This window comes from Miscanthus floridulus, chromosome 15, assembly GCF_019320115.1.
Source record: "Miscanthus floridulus cultivar M001 chromosome 15, ASM1932011v1, whole genome shotgun sequence".
NCBI classification, from domain to species: Eukaryota; Viridiplantae; Streptophyta; class Magnoliopsida; order Poales; family Poaceae; genus Miscanthus; species Miscanthus floridulus.
In genome coordinates, this window is record NC_089594.1 from 34453610 (window position 1) to 34474139 (window position 20530).

Below are 20530 nucleotides of genomic sequence, written 5' to 3' on the forward strand. Positions count from 1 at the left end.
AACAACAAAAGACGAACGGAACCAACTGGAATACATAGGCGGTTAGATCTAAACAAAAACCCATCATTGATCATAAACTTATTCCATGTACGTCCCTCTCTACAATTAAGCAACACATCCTTAAAATCGGGATCAAGCACATATTGTTCTTTTATTGAGTGAAGACCAAAAATTCGACAATCAAGTTGGGACAGCAATTTTTATCTTCTAGACAAAGCATCAGCAATTACATTATCCTTCCCTTTCTTGTGTTTGATAATATAAGGAAAAGATTCAATAAATTCAACCCATTTAGCATGCCTACGATTCAGATTATTTTGAGAGCGAAGATACTTAAGCGATTAATGATCAGAATGAATAACAAATTCTTTAGGCCACAAATAATGACGCCACGTCTCTAAGGAACGAACAAGTGCAAATAATTCTTTATCATAGTGGAATAATTAAGAACAGGACTATGTAATTTTTCACTAAAATAAGCAACAGGTTTACCATCTTGCATCAAAACACCACAAATGCCAACTCCACTAGCATCACATTCTAGCTCAAAAGTCTTACCAAAATTTGGAAGTTGCAGCAATGGTGCATGTGTGAGCTTGTCCTTCAAAGTGTCAAAGGACTCCTCTTGAGCTTCTCCCTAATGAAACACCACCACTTTCTTCGTCAACTCATGCAATGGGGCAGCAATGGTACTGAAATCTTTGACGAAACGGCGGTAGAATTCTGCAAGACCAAGAAAACTCCTCACCTGTGTGATGGTTTGGGGAACCGGCCAGCTCTTTATGGCTTCAATTTTCATCTCGTCCACCTCAACTCCCTGTGGAGTTACAACATAGCCAAGAAAAGAAACTCGATCCGTGCAAAAGATGCACTTCTCAAGGTTACCAAATAAACGTGCGTCACGTAAAGCATTAAAACAGCACGTAAGTGATCCATATGTTCATTAAAAGACTTGTTGTAAATCAATATATTATCAAAGTAAACTACCACAAAATGACCAATAAAAGCTCTTAAAACCTTATTCATTAAGCGCATGAAAGTGCTAGGTGCATTTGTCAAACCAAAAGGCATTACTAACCACTCATACAACCTGAATTTGGTTTTAAACGTAATTTTCCATTCATATCCAAGTTTCATTCTAATTTGGTGGTAGCCACTTCGCAAGTCAATCTTAGTGAAAATTATAGAACCACACAACTCATCAAGCATGTCGTCTAGCCTAGGAATAGGATGACGATACTGAATAGTAGTATTATTGATGGCTCTATAATCAACACACATACGCCAAGTTCCATCTTTCTTAGGAACCAAAAGTATAGGAATGGCACAAGGACTAAGGCTTTCACGTACATACCCGTGGTCCAAAAGATCTTAGACATGCTGCTGAATTTCCTTAGTCTCCTCAGGATTGGTTCCATAGGCAGCTCGATTGGGCAAGGTCGCTCCTAGAATCAAATCAATTTGATGCTCTATTCCTCTCATAGGTGGCAGCTCCGGGGGTATCTCAGCTGGAAAAATGTCCTCATACTCCTACAAAAGGTTAGTGGCAGCAGGAGGTACCGAGCTAACAATATCATCAAGCGAAAGCATAGCTCATTTGCATACCAAAGCATAGCAAATATCATCATAAAAAATTTCAGCAAAGTCATATTTTGTTGCAAGCATAACACCACCCTTCAATTTAATCCCCTCAGCCTTAGAAATAGATGTAGACTTATCCTTTTTAGGTGGGAAAATAGAATTAGCAACTTGCTAATTTTCAGATTGAACACCATTCAAACTAGCAGCGCGTTCTCTATCAGCTTGTACAATTTGAGCAGGGGTCAAAGGTACCAAAGTAATTTTCTTTTCTTTATGCACAAAAGTGTATTTACTACTTCTACCATGGTGTGTAGCATCATTATCATGTTCCCAAGGACGACCCAATAAAAGTGAACAAGCTTGCATAGGTACCACATCACAATCAACAGAATCAGCATAGGAACCAATGGAAAATGAAACTCTACAAATTTGTGTTACCTTTGCTTTACCAGAATCATTTAGCCACTGAATATGGTATGGACGTGGGTGTGGGCGTGTGGTCAAGCCAAGCTTCTTGACCAAATCAGAACTCACCAAATTGTTGCAGCTACCTCCATCAATAATGACACGTGCTCAACGGTCGCTGATGACGAAGAAAATCTAGAACAAGTTATGGTGTTGTAGCTTCTTAGGTTGCTGGAGTTGTGAGCTGAGCACCTGCTGTACAATGATGCTCCTATAGGACGCCGTGGCCTCGTCACCAAGGACTTCACCGTCCTCCTCATCTATATCTTGGTCTTCTTCATCCTCAATGTCAGAGGTGCTGATGTAACCATCTTCTATAGCAATATATGCCCACTGACTTGGGCAGTCCTTCTGCACATGGCCAATGCCATGGCAGCGGTGGCACTGAATACCCAAAGTGCATCCCGTCGATGCAACGGATGAGGAACTCTTGGTAGGCACCTACAAAGAATTTTTACCTGCATCTGAAGATCATGTGGGAGGTGCCTTAGGTGTAGTGGAAACTCCAGAGGTTGTTGGTCGCTTACTTGCTGGTGGAGGCGCTCGAAAAGTGGTTGGCTTGGTCAGCCCCGAAGATGGTGCCAAGCGTGGCTTGTATGTGCTGGTGCTGACCTTGCTCTTGCCCTGCTGTTCACACCCCTGCAATTCCTTTTCTGCAAGCATAGCAAACTAAAACAACTGGTTAATAGTGTTAAATTCTTTATAATCAACAATGTCCTAAATCTCACGCCTGAAACCCGAATAAAAACGACAAATGGCATCTTCGTTTCCCTCTATAACACTATAGCACATCAATCCCTTTTGGAGCTCACCATAGTAATCCTGTACCGATCTATCTCCTTGTTCTAAACGCATCAATTTCTTACGTAAGTCTCTATGATAAGAAGGAGGAACAAAGCGATCATGCATAGCTACCTTAAGTTCTTCCCATGTACCAGGTAAAGCATCCTGTGCAGCTAGCCCATTCCACCAAATAATGGCAAAATCCTTAAGCTCACTAGTAGCTTGACGAACTCTATGATGCTCAGGCACAACGTGGGCACTAAACTTTTATTCTACTGTCATCTCCCAATCAAGATATCCCTCAGCATCATAATGACCCGAAAAAGATGGTATTGTGAACTTAATCTTAGCATAAGGATCATTGGGTACATGGTGATTATTACCTTGATGGTGGTGGACACCACCCATACCAGTCATGTTGCGGCGAAGACGTCGTCGTAATCTTGCTTGTCGGAAGGCTACTCGATCTATGTTCCCAACGGCATCATGCACTGTGTCTTCTGGCAAGAGACCATCGGTGTTGATGCCGTAGATGTCATTGTTGTTGACCGCCACCAAGGTTTCCAACTCAGTAACCTTGTCGGTTAGCGTGGAAATTCGTTTGTCCAATCTCTCCATGCTGTTGCCAATGTTGAGTTCAATGAGTGCGTCAGTGACGGCCTTCCTAACGGCCTCATTCATCCTTTTTTGGGCATCCTCAACAATAGCTTATAGTTGCTCTTGGCTGACACACTCGTTGAAACCCTTAGGATTGTTATCTCCAGTCTGTTCACCTCCTGCCATAGTAAACATAAAAACAAGAACAAACGATGAAAGTTATCCCTACTAAATGACTATGTGGTTGTAGTGGTGTCACTTTTTACGGCAAGTGGAAGTGTCTTACCAAGCTCTTACAAAGTTCTTACCAACGCAAGTAGTGGACGGTACAACCGGTGCTTGGTTTGTGATACATGTGAGGCAGTGGTACCAAGATTGCAAGACCCTTTTTCTGTACTGATCTGAAGAGTTTGTGGAGCTTAGAAGGCACACAAAAAGTAATATGTATATCTGGCACACAAGTCAGTAACAGCAAGTAATGCTGAATTATAGTCCAAAGTACTTGTTCTCGTTGCTGGTCTAAAATGCTCCAAGTACCAGGTGTGTAACAAACAAGCAAGTGTAACACCCCAAAATTTGCCACTTTTGAAAATAGAGTTAAAATCATTTATTTGTGATTTTTTGTGCACATGAAAACATAGGAAAATAAAATTTTTCATTAATTTAAAATTTATCATAAGGTAGAAACGTGTTTGTTGAATTCACGCCGGTCGCACCTCGTATTTCTATGTGCAAAATATGTGTGTTTTATACGTTTAGGAGACAAATATCTATCTCTAGGAATTTTCCAGCTCTTTCTGGAATTTAATTCCTACCTCCTTCACCTTAATCTTTATGTTCCAAGTTCCCAACAATCTTTTTATGAGATCCAAATACTTTATTTGAGTTCATCATGTTCCAAAGTATCTCTGAGAATTTTTCCCAAATTTTCAGAGGTCTCGGAGTATTTTTCGTGGCTTAAATATCAATTCTGGACTTTTCTAGAATTATTTTATCCATAAAATTAATTAATTCCGAAAATAATAAATCTCTCATTTTTTCGAACGCTCAAAGCCCATGTGCAATAATCTTAATAAATCATAAAGGCCCATGCATTTATTTACTAATGGGCTTTAATTATTATTTAGGCCCATTAGTAAATGTGGAGGGTGCAACATCAATTAGTACCATATCGCTAGTTCACATGGATGTGGGGAGTTTTTCTTCCTATATATATCAACCAACCCCTTGGGCAAAGTACACCAAAACTACCATATGGGGAGCCCCTAGTTTGGGAAATCCATCGTGTAGTAAATTATATTTTTCTCCTCTTTCTCTCGCCGTCGCCGTCGCCGTCACCGTCGCCGCCGTCGCTGGTTTGTTTTAAAAGAGCCCCTCCAGTTTTCTATTTTCAAACCTGCAGCCCATAGCACTTTTTCAGAATCTGTTTTCCTCTTTGGAAAGCGTAGTTTCGTCGGTTTAGATCCAAAATACGTTTTCACTTATTTACAGATTTACCACTGATTTTGTTTTAGCCATAACTTCTCCGTTTTAACTCCGATTTGACCCGTTCAACTTGCGTTAGGTTCGTAATTTTATAATCTACGTGTTCATACTACTGTTCAGTATGTTTTTAACTTTTAAAATTCATGATTAGATTTAATCTAATATTTGATTAAAAGAAATCTTGTTTATTTCATATCTTTTGTGTTTTAGATCCGTTTTGACCCATTCAAGTTGCGTTAGATTCATATCGACGAGATCTACGTGTTAGTAACAGTGGTTACCATATTACTATTTCTGAAATTTCATGTTTAAATCATATCTTGATTAATAATTATGCAACTGGATTTTATAAATAGAATATGATTTGTTTCACTTTAGTTTTATAAATCAAATATAAATTTGACTTAAATTATAATCTCTATACAATATCTTATATATGTTTTTATATAATTAAAACATATGAAGCTAATAGTTTTATGAGTAGATCTTTTGGTAGTTGTATCTTTTCAACCATAGCTCCGATTAGCGTGCTTCTCGCGTCTTTGTGTTCGTAGCGAGACGTAGATTCGTTTTACAAACTTTTCATCTTGATTTTATGTTTGGTGTATTGTTCTGATTTAGTTCTATTGTTTGCATCGTGTATGATTGTATGGATGCTTGTGTGGTGCTTTATGATTACATCCAGTCTGTGAGGTATACGTGGTGATCAAGAAGAAGAAGAAGAAGAAGAAGAACATTGAAGATTAAAGCTTACCGAAGGATCGGTGTTTTAAGGCAAGTATAGCATGGGATCTTCCTTGTCACCTATTCACCTCTAATCATTTAATTCATACTGCATGTGTCTACCTTAACTGCCACTAAGGATTTCTTAGTACTTTGTTACCTTGTACCTTGATACCTTTGGGTTATTGCATTTGGATAGTATGATGCTAGTGCTCAACTACAACCATGATCTTGTAACTTGACTAATGGTATATGCAATAAACGTTAAAAGATGCTTTTTAGCAACATGGAACAAGGGGGCTAGAGCATTGGGTTATTTTATGGTGCTCTAGATTCCTCTCCCTAAGGACTTATCTATAAGTGATCATCCAGGACTTACAGTACAGCTGTGAGGGCTACATGGCTCTGGCTTTAGCTCAGTATGAGGACCTTTTCTAGCTTGTTAGTGGTTACCTTTATTGGCGTAAGAATGGCTTGATGAATCAGGTATACAGCGGCCTCTATCCCCATGTGTATAGGCTGCGTGTCAATGTGCCATCGGGAAGGGGGGCTCTACATCTGTTTGCCGAGTGAATCTAATGGCCCTAACTCGTTAGACGAACCTTTGAAAGGCTTCATAGTGAACCCTACCGACCTTCCTTGGTAGTGGGTCAAGAGGTTAGCCGCCTCGGGCGAAAGGGTAAATCACGACTCACAGTGAAAGTGTACAACCTCTGCAGAGTGTAAAACTGGTATATCAGTCGTGCTCACGGTCACGAGCGGCCTTGGAACCCTTACGGAATAGATGATCACTAATGGTTAATGATGATGAACACTAAAGATGAAGATGCTCATTAATGATTACTGTTTATGCTATTCATTATTCATGTTTACCTGATCATGTGTTTATGGGCTTGTGAATGACTTGTTGCCACCCAATTGCTAAAAGATGACTCATTAAAAGCTATTGCAGTTAAACCAGTGTCAGCCTTTTGTGCCTCATGAACCCCATGTTATATTTGTTGAGTACGACATGTACTTACGCTTGCTTTATTTTGCACATATTTGGAAAAATCCCGGATGGGTACCAGATTGCTAGAGTTTGGAGGGATTAGGCTTGTGATCAACCAATCAGTTGTCCCTGTGGAACTGGAGTCTTCGCCTGAAGATCGGAGTTGTCTTTACGCTGTCTATACTCTGAGGTTATAATCTTTATACTAATACGCTACGTATTTAAGCATTGTCTTTTGATATTACCTTTATTTGTAGCTATATGTAAGATTTGACTTTCTGGGCTCACATATGGTGTGTATGGTGGATAGCAAGGTGACAAGTGTGTGAAAAACAAATATGGTGGATGGAAATAGTAACACAAATAAGGAACCAGACAGCACACGCAAACACAGCTCACTTTGGTCTTCTCTATGTGCTCCTCTAGATATTGTTCCTCTTTTACCCCTCTCCTTTTTTCTATTTTTTGGGGTGTCGTTGTTTTTTGGGAAATTTCAACCTTTTTATTTTATTTTTTTTTTGATATTTTTCCTTTACTTAGGAGCACAAAAGAAGTAACCACAGAAAATATGAGCTCAAACAAGTGTAAGACGTGGCCTGTGGAATTTTTAGAAAACTTGCTCAAAATCAACAAAAACCTTGTGACCACGAAAAGAGGATCTTGTGACCACTTTTTTACCAATTTAAAATTTTTGAACCCTGACAAGGCGGAGGATGGATGGATCCAAAAAAAATTTCTGATCAATTTTGATATATGGAACGTCGAAATCGGAGTTCGTATGCAAAAACTAGACCAGTTTTAAGAATTGGCTCCGAATTAGAGGACAAAACAGGAATAATGTGCGCAAAACTAGTCACAACAGCAAAGATTTGATGGAAACGATGGGGGAAAACACACGAACTGGACTCTAACACGACCTAACCAGCAACAAGACCTTGACAAGGACACAAACTCAACACAACGGACTCTGAAACTGAAATATGCAAATGCTATGGCGCGGAAGGTTCTAGGACAGAAAAAAACGAGTATGGCACTGGACTATGGGATGAATACGAAACACTCAAACTAGGGAATAAATGTGAACCTGACGGTATACCTTAGCTCTGATTACCACTTAATGGAAACGGGGATCCCGATCTTCCGTCAGGTGATGGTAACTATCGTTGTGGCGGAGAATGACATACCGATCTGGCTTCAGATCGAACCCTGCAATCTTAGCACCACAGCTCCTCTAGTTATCAACCAAATCATGGACCAGGTTGACCTCGCCAAGAAGGCTAATGCCTGCGCAACGAAGAACACAAGCAAGAACAAGAAAAAACGCAACCAAATTGCAGATGAATGATTATCTCACGAAGATGGGGTTTCACAAACCGATGAACGGCGAAACTGTTCTTGACAGGATAATCTAAGCAAAACCCAAACCCTAATGGAGGGGTGGCGGCTGTTTATGAAGACTCTAGGGTCATGCAAGACCCCTGGACGCGCCCTTAATGGGCCCAAACACGATACATGGTCCAACGAACCAAAAGACGGTGTCGCAGCACCCTGATAGATTCTGGACGCTGACTTGTTTCGATGATTCCCGTTGATTCCGAAGAGCTTTTGACGTGAGACCACTTGGATTGGCTTCCTTATCAAATTATCTTTCCATTCATATGTGGATCGTCGAAAACAGAGTCCGGATGCATCCTGGGTGACCAGTTTAAGGCAGACTGGTCCTAGAGGCCGAGGCAGACTCTAAATCGTGTTGGACCGGGCCTCCGGTTCCTATTGGACGTCCTTGCTGGTCATCTTCGCCTCCACCACGTCCTCTAAGTCCTTCATGACCCTCTCCAATGTTCCTAAGCAAGATAACATCATTATGTAGTAGTCTATTCTCAAAAGTATAAAAAGGATCGTTTAAGAACGAGCTCACCTCTAAATTGAGTTGACGCATTCGAGCCCGGGTCATTGGACCTTGCATGACGGTTGGAGGACCAGTAGGTACATCCGAAGGAGTGATGTCCTCATCACCACCCCTGTCTGTCGGCCCCCCGACGCGCCGCGTGCCCCGTCCGCCGGCCCCCAGCTCGCCTCCGGTCAAACAACATAAAACACTTGCAACATGAATGCAACATAAGACTGAAAACAGATAAAACATTTAGAACATGCTCTTGCAACATGTGTGTGAAGCACTTGAAACATAAAAAAAACAAGTGCATCTTGCAACATGAAACCACTTGCTACAACACAAGTTTGAAAACAACTGAAACATTTGGAACATATTGTTACAACATATGCAACATCCAGATAAAAAATGATTGCAACATACGTCTTGAAACAGATGAAATATTTTGAACAAACGCTTGCAAATGCCTCTGAAGTTGCAACAAATGTAACATGTGCAACATCCCTTGATCTACTTTTGGAACATCAAGATGAAACAATTGCGACATACATCTAAAACGCCTGAAACACTTGAAACATACATATACAACATATGGGAGGGGATGGCCGGACCGGTCGATTCTAGCCATCGGGGTCGGAGTCGAGGCGTGGCGCAATGCGTGAGCACCACCAGCGCCGCCCGCGCTCGTGGGTGCCCTTGGCTCGACCGGGGAAGATCTGAGGCGCCACGGCACATGCGCCCTAACGGCCATGGCGGGGTCAGCAACTACGGCGTTGGAACACGGATGAACGACAAGGGAGAGAGCGACATAGGTGTCTAGGACGACGCACGGCTCGGGGTAGGAGGGCATGGCGCTGCAGCCGACGAGCACGCTGTGGAGGAAGTGGCGCGGACAAATGACCGGCCATGCTACTGCGTCGGGCACCGGGCGGATAAGGATGAGCGAGTGGGGATTCATTTTTCTATTTCTGAGAGAGATGGAGAGATGGCGCCCGCTCCTGGGGAGCCGCGTCCGAGATTGTTGGACAGTTTTTTTACAACAACCAACAAAATGGGATGCGCGAATGGGTTTTTACAGAGTGTAGAAGTAGCTCTTAAAGAACAAGATAATTCATTTTTTTCTACATCCAAACAATGATAAAAACTATATCTTATCTCAATAACAGATAAAAATCAGACCCCTGAAATACAGGAGAAATGTAACAAAATGTTGCAAACAAATTTATTACAAGATTACTTTTAGCATTTTATTTTCAGATATCGAAACAAAAAGAAAGACTGACACATGTCCTAATTTGCACTGAGGTTAATGCCAAACTAAGGTCTTATTTGGATACCCCTCCAATTATAACAATTAGATTATATAATCAAAGTTTGATCCAAAATATGATCCTATAATCCAGGCGAGATCCGGTAAGGATTATGAGTGTTAAAGTCTTGTCTCTACCTGATTGGTCCAACTTACCAAACTGTAGAGGATAAAGTAGAAATTTATCAATCTAACCAACCATAATCAATTACCATAATTTATTGATTCAAACACTTCGATTATTACAATCCATAATTATGATTATAATATTATAATAATTCTATATACAATTTAGATCATAATAATCGAGTTGTGATCCGTACCCACAAAGGTGGCATTACCGGCGAATGCTGCTTGCATCGACGTCGGAATCGGCGGCACGTCCAGGATCACGACCCCCTCCAGCGCCTGGACCACCTGCTCCATCGACGGCCGGTGAGCCTCGTCGTCCTGCACGCACCAGCAGGCCACCCTGCACGCGCGTTCCAGCTCCCGAGCGTCCGCGTCGCCGTGCAGGCGCTCGTCCAGCAGCCCGACGAGCGCCTCCCCTTCGTTGACCTTCCTCGCGGCCACCAGCGGGAAGTACCCCGACAGCGACGCCTCCTGCTCTGTAGTCGCCCAGCCTCGTGCGTTCCTCCGGCCTGAAATGATCTCCAGCAGCACCATGCCGTAGCTGTACACGTCGGCCTTGGCGGTGATGGGCACGCCGGAGATCCACTCCGGCGCGAGATACCCGATGGTGCCCCTCACCGTCGTCAGGACCCTGCTGAAGTCCCTTCCTAGCAGCTTCGCCATGCCGAAGTCGGCGACCTTGGGCACGAGGTTGACGTCGAGCAGGATGTTCTCCGGCTTGATGTCGCAGTGGATGATGCAGTCCCGGCACCCCTCGTGGAGGTACAGCAAGCCCCGGGCGGCGCCCAGCGCGATCTGGAACCTCGCGCGCCAGCTCAGCGCCGGCGCCGCCGTGAAGAGCGCCCTGTCCAGCGAGCCGTTGGGCATGTGGTCGTAGACGAGCAGCCGCTCGCTGCCGTGGGAGGAGAAGCCGCGGAGCCGGACGAGGTTGACGTGTTGGATCATGCCGATGGTGCGCACCTCGTTCCTGAACTGCTTGTCCCCAACGCAGAGGACGCCTTCCAGCTTCTTCACGGCGACGGCGGCGCCGACACCGGACAACGTACCTTTGTACACTGAGCCGAAGCTGCCACCGCCGAGCTTCTCCGAGAAGTTCTTGGTCGCCCTCCTCATGTCGTTGTACTTGAACGCCACGAGGCTACCGCCTTCTGCTGCAGCTTGCATGAATCTTATGTTCTTCTGTCTTCTCCTAAACATCTTAACAAGCACGGTCGCGATGACAGACACGCAGGCTAGGATCGACGCAGCTGAGGCAACAGAAAAGAAGACGACGACCGTTCTTTTACGACGGCCATTCGAGGGCACGTCCATGGCAGACAGCCGGAGGTAAAGGTCATCCGTGCTTGCTGTGTCCATGGCAGACAAGCCGATCAGATCACCGTACCAGAGAGCACAGCGACTACCGTAGGAGTAAGCGTTGCAGTCACAGCTCCTCAAACACGCTGACCTGCAGTCTTCAGCGCTTGATGGTGATGCTCCTGCAGCCGCAGGCGACGAGTTACTCGGCAAGGAAATACCTGGCGCCAGCAAGAAGGCGTCGCCGCCGTCCTTGTCGCGCAACGAACTGTTGTGACAGTGCAAGGGATTGTTCCGGCGGCAGCCATGTGAGTGGTCTCCGAGCTCCCAGTCCTCCACGGAGGAGGGCCGGAAGCCGGCGGGGCAGCTACATAATGGCTCGCTCTTCTCGTCGCAGATGCCGAACGCGCCGCAGATGGCGTAGACGTCGCAGAGCTTGTGCGGCTCCGCCCATATGACCATCCACTCATCGGCGGACGGCAGCCACATGATCTGCCTCGCCAGGCCGGAGACGTCCACGACTAACCTGGAGATGACCGTGGGATCTTGCAGGGAGTAGTCGAAGTAGCTGGCGTTCGAGGTGTTCACGAACTCGAAGTTGTACTTGTCGTGCGACGTCATCTCCGGGAGACCGGCAAATATGCTGCCTGTCCACTCTCCACTGCTCCAGAAGTTCACGGTCCTGTTCCAGGACAGGAAGAACTGGCTGGTCCCGTGCGGATCGATTCCCAGGGAGTAGATGCCGGGAGCCGGGTCACTGGAGCTCCTCCAAGAAGTCAGAGCCTGCACGTGGCCGGTGATCTTGTTCATGCCGAGACGGACTCCCGGGAGCCACGTGTCGGTGGGGTGCTCAGCGCTCTGCCACAGGACCTCGCCGTCGTCGCGCCGGAGGACGAGGTTTCCGGTGTCCAAGAGGACAGCCACGGTGCCGTTGGAGCTGCTGCCGGAGATGACGACGTTCGAGGACCAGACGAGCTCGCCGACCTCGTTGGTGAGCACGAGGTTGCTGTCCGGCGCAACGGCGAGCTGAGAGGACGCAGGGTCGGAGACCGGCGTGGCTCTGTTCGCAACCCACACGGGCGTGCACGGCGTCACGGCTTTCTTGTACCAGATTCCCACGTAGTAGTTGTGAGAGGAGGCCGTGTTGCTGTCACCACCTGCTGCTGCTGGACGGAAGAAGCCCAGCTCGAAGCTGCCGCCTGTGGACACGACGGTCCGGCCGCCGGAGATGGCGGAGTTGGCGGTGATGGTGTCCGATGCGAAGCACCGTGCACTGCCGATGATGGCCACGATCATGACAAGTAGTAGCGCTGTTGAAGGCATCGGTGAGATAGACGATGGAAGGGAGAGCAACTGCGTGTGTACGTACTGATGATCGAGTTGGGAGTGAACTCATCTGGTACCTACCTATCCGTTGATATCAAGTTATTATACACAGCAACTAAACTAGCCCAGGAAAACCCTCCTTGAGCAGGTTTTGACAATCCGAGGCCAATTCGAGATTTTTTTTTAAAAAAAACTCATCGATCTTATGAGAAGCGCGTAAATTACGTGTAGAAAATCTTTTAGGATAACACCATCCCGTCTAGAGGATAGCGACTGATTAAAAGATCTATCTATCTAATCGATCAAAACCTAATCTATCTTGCTTTTTACCTCCAAACGTTAGCTCTTTAAATCCTCTTGCAGTCCAGCATATTCATCGACCAGATTTGTCAACATTCCAAGTGGCATTGCCGATCCTATAACGCTAACACCTTTGCTATGCATCTCCTTGACAAATCTTCGCTGGAGGCATTCGTGAGTGTTTTACGTGAACGACGAGCGCCAAATCAGCCTCATTGTTTTAGACCTCTTTCTGCGGCGTGTAACGACCGCGTGCGATTCAGATGTTCAGGCTGTGTTTGTTTCCCAAAAAGTTTGCCAGAAGGTGCTACAGTAACCATCATATCGAATCTTACGATACGTGCATGGAGTATTAAATATAGACGAAAAAAAACTAATTGCACAGTTTGGTTGGAAATCGCGAGATGCATGTTTTGAGCCTAATTAGTCCATGATTGAACACTAATTGCCAAATAAAAACGAAAGTGCTACTGTAGCCAAATTTCCAAATTTCACGAACTAAACACACCCTCAGGTTCTAACTAGTGCGTGACAGGAACAGAAATATAATGGTCCTTTTCCGTCACTGATGTCGGAACCAGTCTATACGGCATCGAAGCACATACATTACATCAATCACACCGGCGTGCTAAAAGAAGATGCATACAAGAAGAAAAAAATGAAAAGTTGAAAACAATGCCCATATAAAAACCTAACCAGAGCAGTAGAGCAGTACTACCGTGCTTGACCCGTGCTGCACTCCACGACCCTGGTCCATTGCTTAAGACCGCGTGCGGGCTTTGCCAAAAAGAACGTGGAGGTTCGTCAACTATCACTTATTCTTATCCTACGTGTCTCTTATACCTTCTTTTTTCAAAACATATCAAACAAGACAACTGTCCGATTAAATTTAAAAGAAAAAAAATCCAAACTAAACAAATACAATAGAGCAGAATCAGACAAGAGAGTTGCTGATTAAATTAAAAAGAAGAAGCTGAACTCAACAAATACAATAGAGCAACAACAAACATGTCTAATTTAAATATTTAGTAAGAGACGCCAACATGCACCACCACCAAGATAGTGAGTGGAGAAGCCTCACGGTTGCCCTCCTTACGTCCATCGGCCTTTGATGGCATGTTTCCACGGTGGAGAGAATAAAGGAGATGGAGGAGGAGGAGGCTCACGATGGGTCTCAGGCTCCGCCCGAGCCGCCCAAGAGGGGTAACATGGGGGTTGTTAGAAATTTAGCCATTTTCATTATCAGTTTAATCTAGAAAAATAATATCAGCAGGTTTGTGACAATATATATGTACATGTGTATATCTCTAACGAACGCTACAGCATGCAAAGATGACATACAGATAAATATAGTAAAAGCACAGATGACAGTAATCGGAAAGATTAGACGGTACTCAGCAGAGGGTCACATGCCGAGGACCACAGTCGGGGTAGGATGATGTTCGTAGTGCAGTCCCACGAACGGATCACCAGGAAGAAGACGCCTTGATCACTAGGAAGAGGACGGGATCCAAGAGGGATCTCCACCAAGAAGAAGACGTACGTGGACGAGCAGTTATGGATCGCTCCCCAAAAACCTAATCGTCGCACACCCCGTGCAAGGTTCTCAAGCGGGCGAGGGTTCCGAAGACACCTGCTCTCACCCCGTGCAAGGTTCTCAAGCGGGCGAGGGTTCCGGAGGCACCTGCTCTCCCGCTCGCCCGCCTCCCACGGCCACGGCCACGGCCTCGGCCTCGGCCCGGCAGTGGCACGCGCACGCGCGTGGCACGCCTTTATCCTTTTCTCAGCTTCTCAATTTAGATGAATAATTTCCAACCATATAAGCTGAGTCAACGTTTAGTCAAATCTCGTATGGTATTAAACCATACAACGCTTAATGTTACGTACCATAGAGTTTTATTTGATTTATTAAATATTATACAGGCCAAACCCATATTATATCAAACAATCCCCATCAAACTCTAGGGTTTATAACAAAGTAGTCTCAGAACCATATTTCTTTTATATACCAGTGTTTCGATGGAGACTGTTAAGTTAAACATCCATCTAGAGCAATAGTTTCACTCAGTCATAACTGAACAATGGACTAGACCTTGAATTGCTAGTTTTGTGTGAGGTGAATGCTACTAAAGTCCTTAGCTGATACTTGGATGCAAAAGGCATCCCCTCTATTTGAAGCATATAAGTCATACTCCAGTGTCTTTCATGAGTATTTAGAGATCACCCAAATCTCATAGACTGTGACCAGCAGCCTGACTCATATAGGTGTGCTCCTCAAAAGATGTTCTGTAGGACAACATCTTTGCTTTTGCAAGTCACTTGGAACACATTAAGGTAAAAACCAACCTGCCTTACAGATAAGAAAGATATGCATCAGAAATGAGTCTTACTAAGGATCTTTCCTCACAATTTACTACTAGCTTGTTTCACCATTCTACTTCATAGGATCTCCGATCACATAGAACAGGTTACCACTATAGTAAATTTCAAGTGGGTCTTAAACCCATCTCTCTCGATGCACTTTCTATCATATTGCGTGACAGACCCTTAGTGAACTGATCTGCCAGATTGTTAGACGTATGAACATAGTCCAACGCTATTACTCTGGTGTTTCTCAATTTTCTGACAGATTTTAATCGTCTCTTAACATGCCTTGTGGACTTAATGTTGTCCTTAGAACTGTTAACCTTCGTAATCATAGTCTGGTTATCACAGTTCATAGAAATAGCTGGTATGAGTTTTTCAACAACCAGTAAATCCATAAGGAGATCACGAAGCCACTCGGCCTCAGAGCCAGCAGTGTCTAATGCTGTGAGTTCTGCTTCCATTGTAGACTTCGTTAAGATAGTCTGCTTGCAGGACTTCCAGAAAATAGCACCACCTCTAAGCGAAAATACATATCCACTTGTGGCATAAAAGCTCATCAGCATCAGAGATCCAGTTGGCATCACAATAGCCTTCCAACACTTTTGGATGTCCGGTATAACGAATACCGAAGCTCGTGGTGCCTTCTAGGTAGCGCATCACTCTCTCAAGAGCACGCTAGTGATCATCTCCTAGGTTTGACACAAACCGGCTCAGCTTGCACATAGCAAAAGAGATGGCAGGCCTTGTTGCACTAGCAAGATACATGAGCGAACCAATGATCTGAAAATATCTCAACTAATCCCTTGCTATTCTCTGGTTTTTCCTCAATAGCACACTAGGGTCATAAGGTGTAGGAGCAGGTGCACAGTCACTAAACCCAAAACAACTCAACACCTTTTCCACATAGTGAGATTGTAATAGAGCTACCCCACCATCACCTTCTCTCAGAAGCTTGATATTAAGAATAACATCAACCTCTCCCAAATCTTTCATCTCAAAATTATTAGTTAAAATTCCTTCACCTCCTCGATCACTTTGAGGCTAGATCTAAAGATCAGTATGTCATCAACATATAAGCACAAAATGACTCCTTCACCCCCACCATACCGATAGTACACACATTTGTCAGCTTCATTCACAATAAAACTAGCAAATGTTAAAGTCCTGTCGAACTTCTTATGCCACTGCTTAGGTGCTTGTTTCAGGCCATATAATGACTTTAATAATTTACACACCTTGCCTTCTTGACCATTTGCTACAAACCCATTCGGTTGATCCATATAGTCTCCTCCTCCAACTCTCCGTTTAGGAACCATAAGAGGCTGCCAGGGAAAGCAAAACTCGAATTGTGGTCAATCGGGCAACCGGTGAATAAGTATCAAAGAAATCCTCACCTTCCTTTTGAGTATAACCCTTGGCCACAAGCCTTATCTTGTACCTCTCGATAGTACCATCAGGCCTAAGCTTTTTCTTGAACACCCATTTGCACCCTATAGGCTTGCACCCATAGGGATGATCAACAATTTCCCAAGTTCCATTAGACATAACATAATCCATCTCACTCTGTACTGCTTCCTTCCATAAGTCAGCATCAGGAGAGGAATATGCCTCTTCAATGGTCATTGGTGTGTCATCCACAAGGTACACAATATAGTCATTACCAAAAGACTTTGCAGTCCTCTATCTCTTACTTTTTCTTGTGACTATAGTGTCATCCTCCTTAGGATTTTACATATAGGGTTCCTCAGTTTGTTCTATCGGAATAAAATTTTTATGCTCATGGAGAATTATAAATTCATGACTAGTCGTGCTAGGTGCATTTTTCATGGAAAATTCATTCTCAAAAAATATAGCGTCTCTAGATTCCATGATTGTATCAACAGCCATCTCAGGAACACTAGAATTTATAAATAAAAATCTATAACCCATGCTGTGAATAGCATAACCAAAAAAGACACAATCAACAGTCTTTGTTCCAAGCTTTCGCTTTTTGTTTATTAGCACATTCACCTTTGCCAAACAACCCTAAGTTCGTAGGTAAGAGAGATTTAATCTCTTCTTCTCACATTCCTCGAATGGTGTAATTTCTTTATTCTTTGTGGGCACTCTATTCAGGACATGATATGCTGTCAATATAGCTTCACCCCACCATTCCTTAGATAGTCCCGCAGTCTCTAACATGGTATTAACCAATTCAGTTAGAGTGCGGTTCTTTCTCTCTGCAATCCCATTGGACTGTGGTGAGTATGGTGGCGTCCTCTCATGAATAATTCCATGCACCGTGCAAAACTCAGAAAATTCATTTGAGAAATATTCTCCCCCGTGATCGGACCGCAAACACTTGATTTTTTTCTCAAGTTGATTTTCTACCTCAGCTTTATACATTTTAAAATAATGCAACGCTTCATCTTTAGTTTTTAATAAATACACGTAGCAAAATCTAGTACAATCATCTATAAATGTCATGAAGTATCGTCTACCACCTTTAGTCAATTCGCCATTCATTTCACATAAATCAGAATGAACGAGTTCTAATGGTGCCAAGTTCCTCGCCTTAGTAGCCTTGTGAGGCTTGCGCGGTTGCTTCGATTGCACACACACACCTGGCACTTAGAATCTTTGACTAAGTTAAATTTTGGGATTAAATTCAGATTTGCAAGCCATGTGAGACGTCCAAAATTAATGTGACAAAGTCGTGAATACCAAATATTCGACTCATCCGAAACATTAACATTGTTCACCACTTTATTACACACATCATCAAGCAAAGATAAGCGGAATAAGCCTCCGCAATCATAACCTTTTTCCAACAAATGTTCCATGTCTCGACACAACACACTTATTGGACTCAAGCATAATTTTAAAAACCATCACGACACATTTGAGAAGCACTAACAAGATTCTTCTTGATGGAGGGGACATGCTGCACGTTCTTTAATAGCAACGTCTTTCTCGAAGTAAACTTAAGAGCGACCATACCAGCACAAAGAACACGTGTATGCGAACCGTTTCTCATCAGCAAGGCTCTAGTCCTACCGGCCTGATAGGAAGTAAACAAAGAAACATCAGCACACACATGAATATTAGCACCACTGTCCATCCACCACTCAGGTGAAAGACAAACTGAGAGAACAAAAGGTAAAGAATTACCAAACCCAGATGTTTCTCCTCCAGTCTCGCTAATCACCACGTTTGCTAATTTCTTTTCTTGCTTATATTTGCGGTCTGGGCACGCACTTGCCCAATGCTCATCACTCCTACAAATAAAGCAACCTCCACCTTTCTTGTTGTTTTTCTTCTTGAACTGTGCAGTTTGCTTAGACTTTGCATTGTTGTTTTCTTGCATGTTCTTCTTCTTTTTATTACGAGATGAAATGAGTTTTTCTTCTGCACCATATTGGTAGCGGAAGACTCAACTCATTTTCCACGGTTGTCTTTTGCTCTCGCCCTCTCTTCAACATCAAGAGATCCAATAAGCTCAGCCACGCTAAACTCGTGTCTCTTGTGTTTTAGAGAAATAACAAAGTCCCTCCAAGAAGATGGCAGCTTAGCAATTATACCGCCGGCCACAAACTTGTCGGGCAACAAACATGGGAAATGTTCTAGTTCCTTTGCTAGCGCCTGTATCTCATGAACCTATTCGACCACAGAACGGTTTTCAACCATTTTGTAGTCATACAGCTGCTCCATAAGGTACAACTCACTACCAGCATTAGAAACTCTAAACTTTGGCTCAAGAGCATCCCATAACTCTTTGCCTGATGTGCAAGATATGTAGTTTTTTCTCATACTTGGGATGAAGTGCACTGATCACGGTGCCTCGAAACAGGTTATCGGTAGCCAAGAACTTTTTCTCCTCCTCAGGAGTAAACCACAATACCACTGACAGAAAACTGATAGAAAATTGGCACATCATACCATGAAAATTGGCGGTGTGATAGCAGTTTATCACAGTCAACCACAATATCATCTTGGCACGTCATATCATGAAATTCTTGCCATCAAAATTATTTGGCTTCAAAGTAGCAGCAAAACCACTGACAGAAAATTGCCTAATATTAGGTTTTTGGATTGTTAGAAATTTAGGCATTTTCATTATCAGTTTAATCCAGAAAAATAACATCAGCAGGTTCGTGACGACATATATGTGCATATGTATATCTCTAATGAACGTTACAACATATAGAGATGACATACAGATAAATACAGTAAAAGCACAGATGACACTAATCAGAAAGATTAGACTGTACCCAGCAGAGGGTCCTATGCCGAGGGCATCGGAGGCTCCATTCGCACTAGTCGACATAGTACGTTGCTCAAAGTCGCGGACCACAGTCGGTGCAGGATGATGTTTATAGTGTAGTCCCACGAACGGATCACCAGGAAGAAGACGCCTTGATCACCAGGAAGAGGACGGGATCCAAGAGCGATCTCTACTAGGAAGAAGACGTACGTGGATGAGCAGTCACGAATCGCTCCCCAAAAACCTAATCATCGCACACCCCGTGCAAGGTTCTCAAGTTGGCAAGGGTTTCGGAGGCACCTGCTCTCCCGCTGCTCCGTGCGTGCAGAGATACGGGGTGGGGAAGCCAGAAGGCTGCTGAGATGTGGTTTCTCTCGGGAGCGGTTGCGGAAGACGAAGATCTAGACTGATGGAGGACTACGGATATATGGCTGCTATGGGAAGGCTCGCCGCCCGCCCACCTCGCCACGGTCACGGCCTCGGCCCGGCCCGCGCCTGTGCCCACGACCACAGCCTGGCCGGTAGCGGTGGTGGCGCGCGCGTGTGGCACGCCTTTATTCTTTTCTCAGCTTCTCAATTTAGATGAATAATTTCCAACCATATAAGCTAAGTCAACGTTCAGTCAAAATCCCGTTTAGTATTAAACCATACAACACTTAATGTTACGTACCATAGAGTTTTATTTGATTTATTAAATATTATATGGGCCAAGCCCATATTATATCCAACAGGGTCCTACGAGAGGGAAAGAGCAAGATAAGTATGGATATTATACTTTATTTAAATTCTATTATAAATATTTTAGTACTCCCTCTAGCCTGGTTTCTTTAGGCGGGTCCGTGCTAAACACCGATACCAACAATACATCGATTGCCATTAATTGTCTACTAGGTGTTGCATTGAAAAAAAATTCGGTGCATACAGTATGCACCGTGCCTCGCTGCATACATGCCATGGATGGTTGCCACATGTCCTCACCTCATGATCCAACAGCACGTATCAGACTACCTTTTATGGGCCTATATGGGCCAATTCAATCAT

The 20530-nt window shown here is 44.0% G+C and overlaps 1 protein-coding gene across 2 annotated transcripts; it reads right to left on the reverse strand.

The window, feature by feature from the left end:
* Positions 1–7956: 7956 nt before the first annotated feature.
* On the reverse strand, positions 7957–12826 carry LOC136508477 (G-type lectin S-receptor-like serine/threonine-protein kinase At2g19130). 2 transcript variants are annotated; one of them, XM_066503158.1, is made up of 2 exons: positions 10149–12826; positions 7957–8701 (listed from the first exon to the last, which is right to left on the reverse strand). In XM_066503158.1, the coding sequence occupies exons 1-2, from the start codon at positions 12574–12576 to the stop codon at positions 8331–8333; spliced, it is 2799 nt and encodes a 932-aa protein (XP_066359255.1). In that variant the 5' UTR covers positions 12577–12826; the 3' UTR covers positions 7957–8330. The 2 variants fall into 2 exon arrangements, with proteins under 2 accessions (XP_066359255.1, XP_066359256.1); XM_066503159.1 differs by having other exon boundaries at positions 8591–8724; positions 10149–12823.
* Positions 12827–20530: the final 7704 nt, after the last annotated feature.

Coding starts and splice junctions, on each gene's coding strand:
- LOC136508477 (XM_066503158.1), bottom strand. CDS start 12,576: ATGCCTTCAACAGCGCTACTACTTGTCATGATCGTGGCCATCATCGGC. Junction 8,702..10,148: donor CGGTAATGCCACCTTTGTGG/GTACGGATCACA, acceptor GTTTGACCGGAG/GCGAGCTGGGGGCCGGCGGA.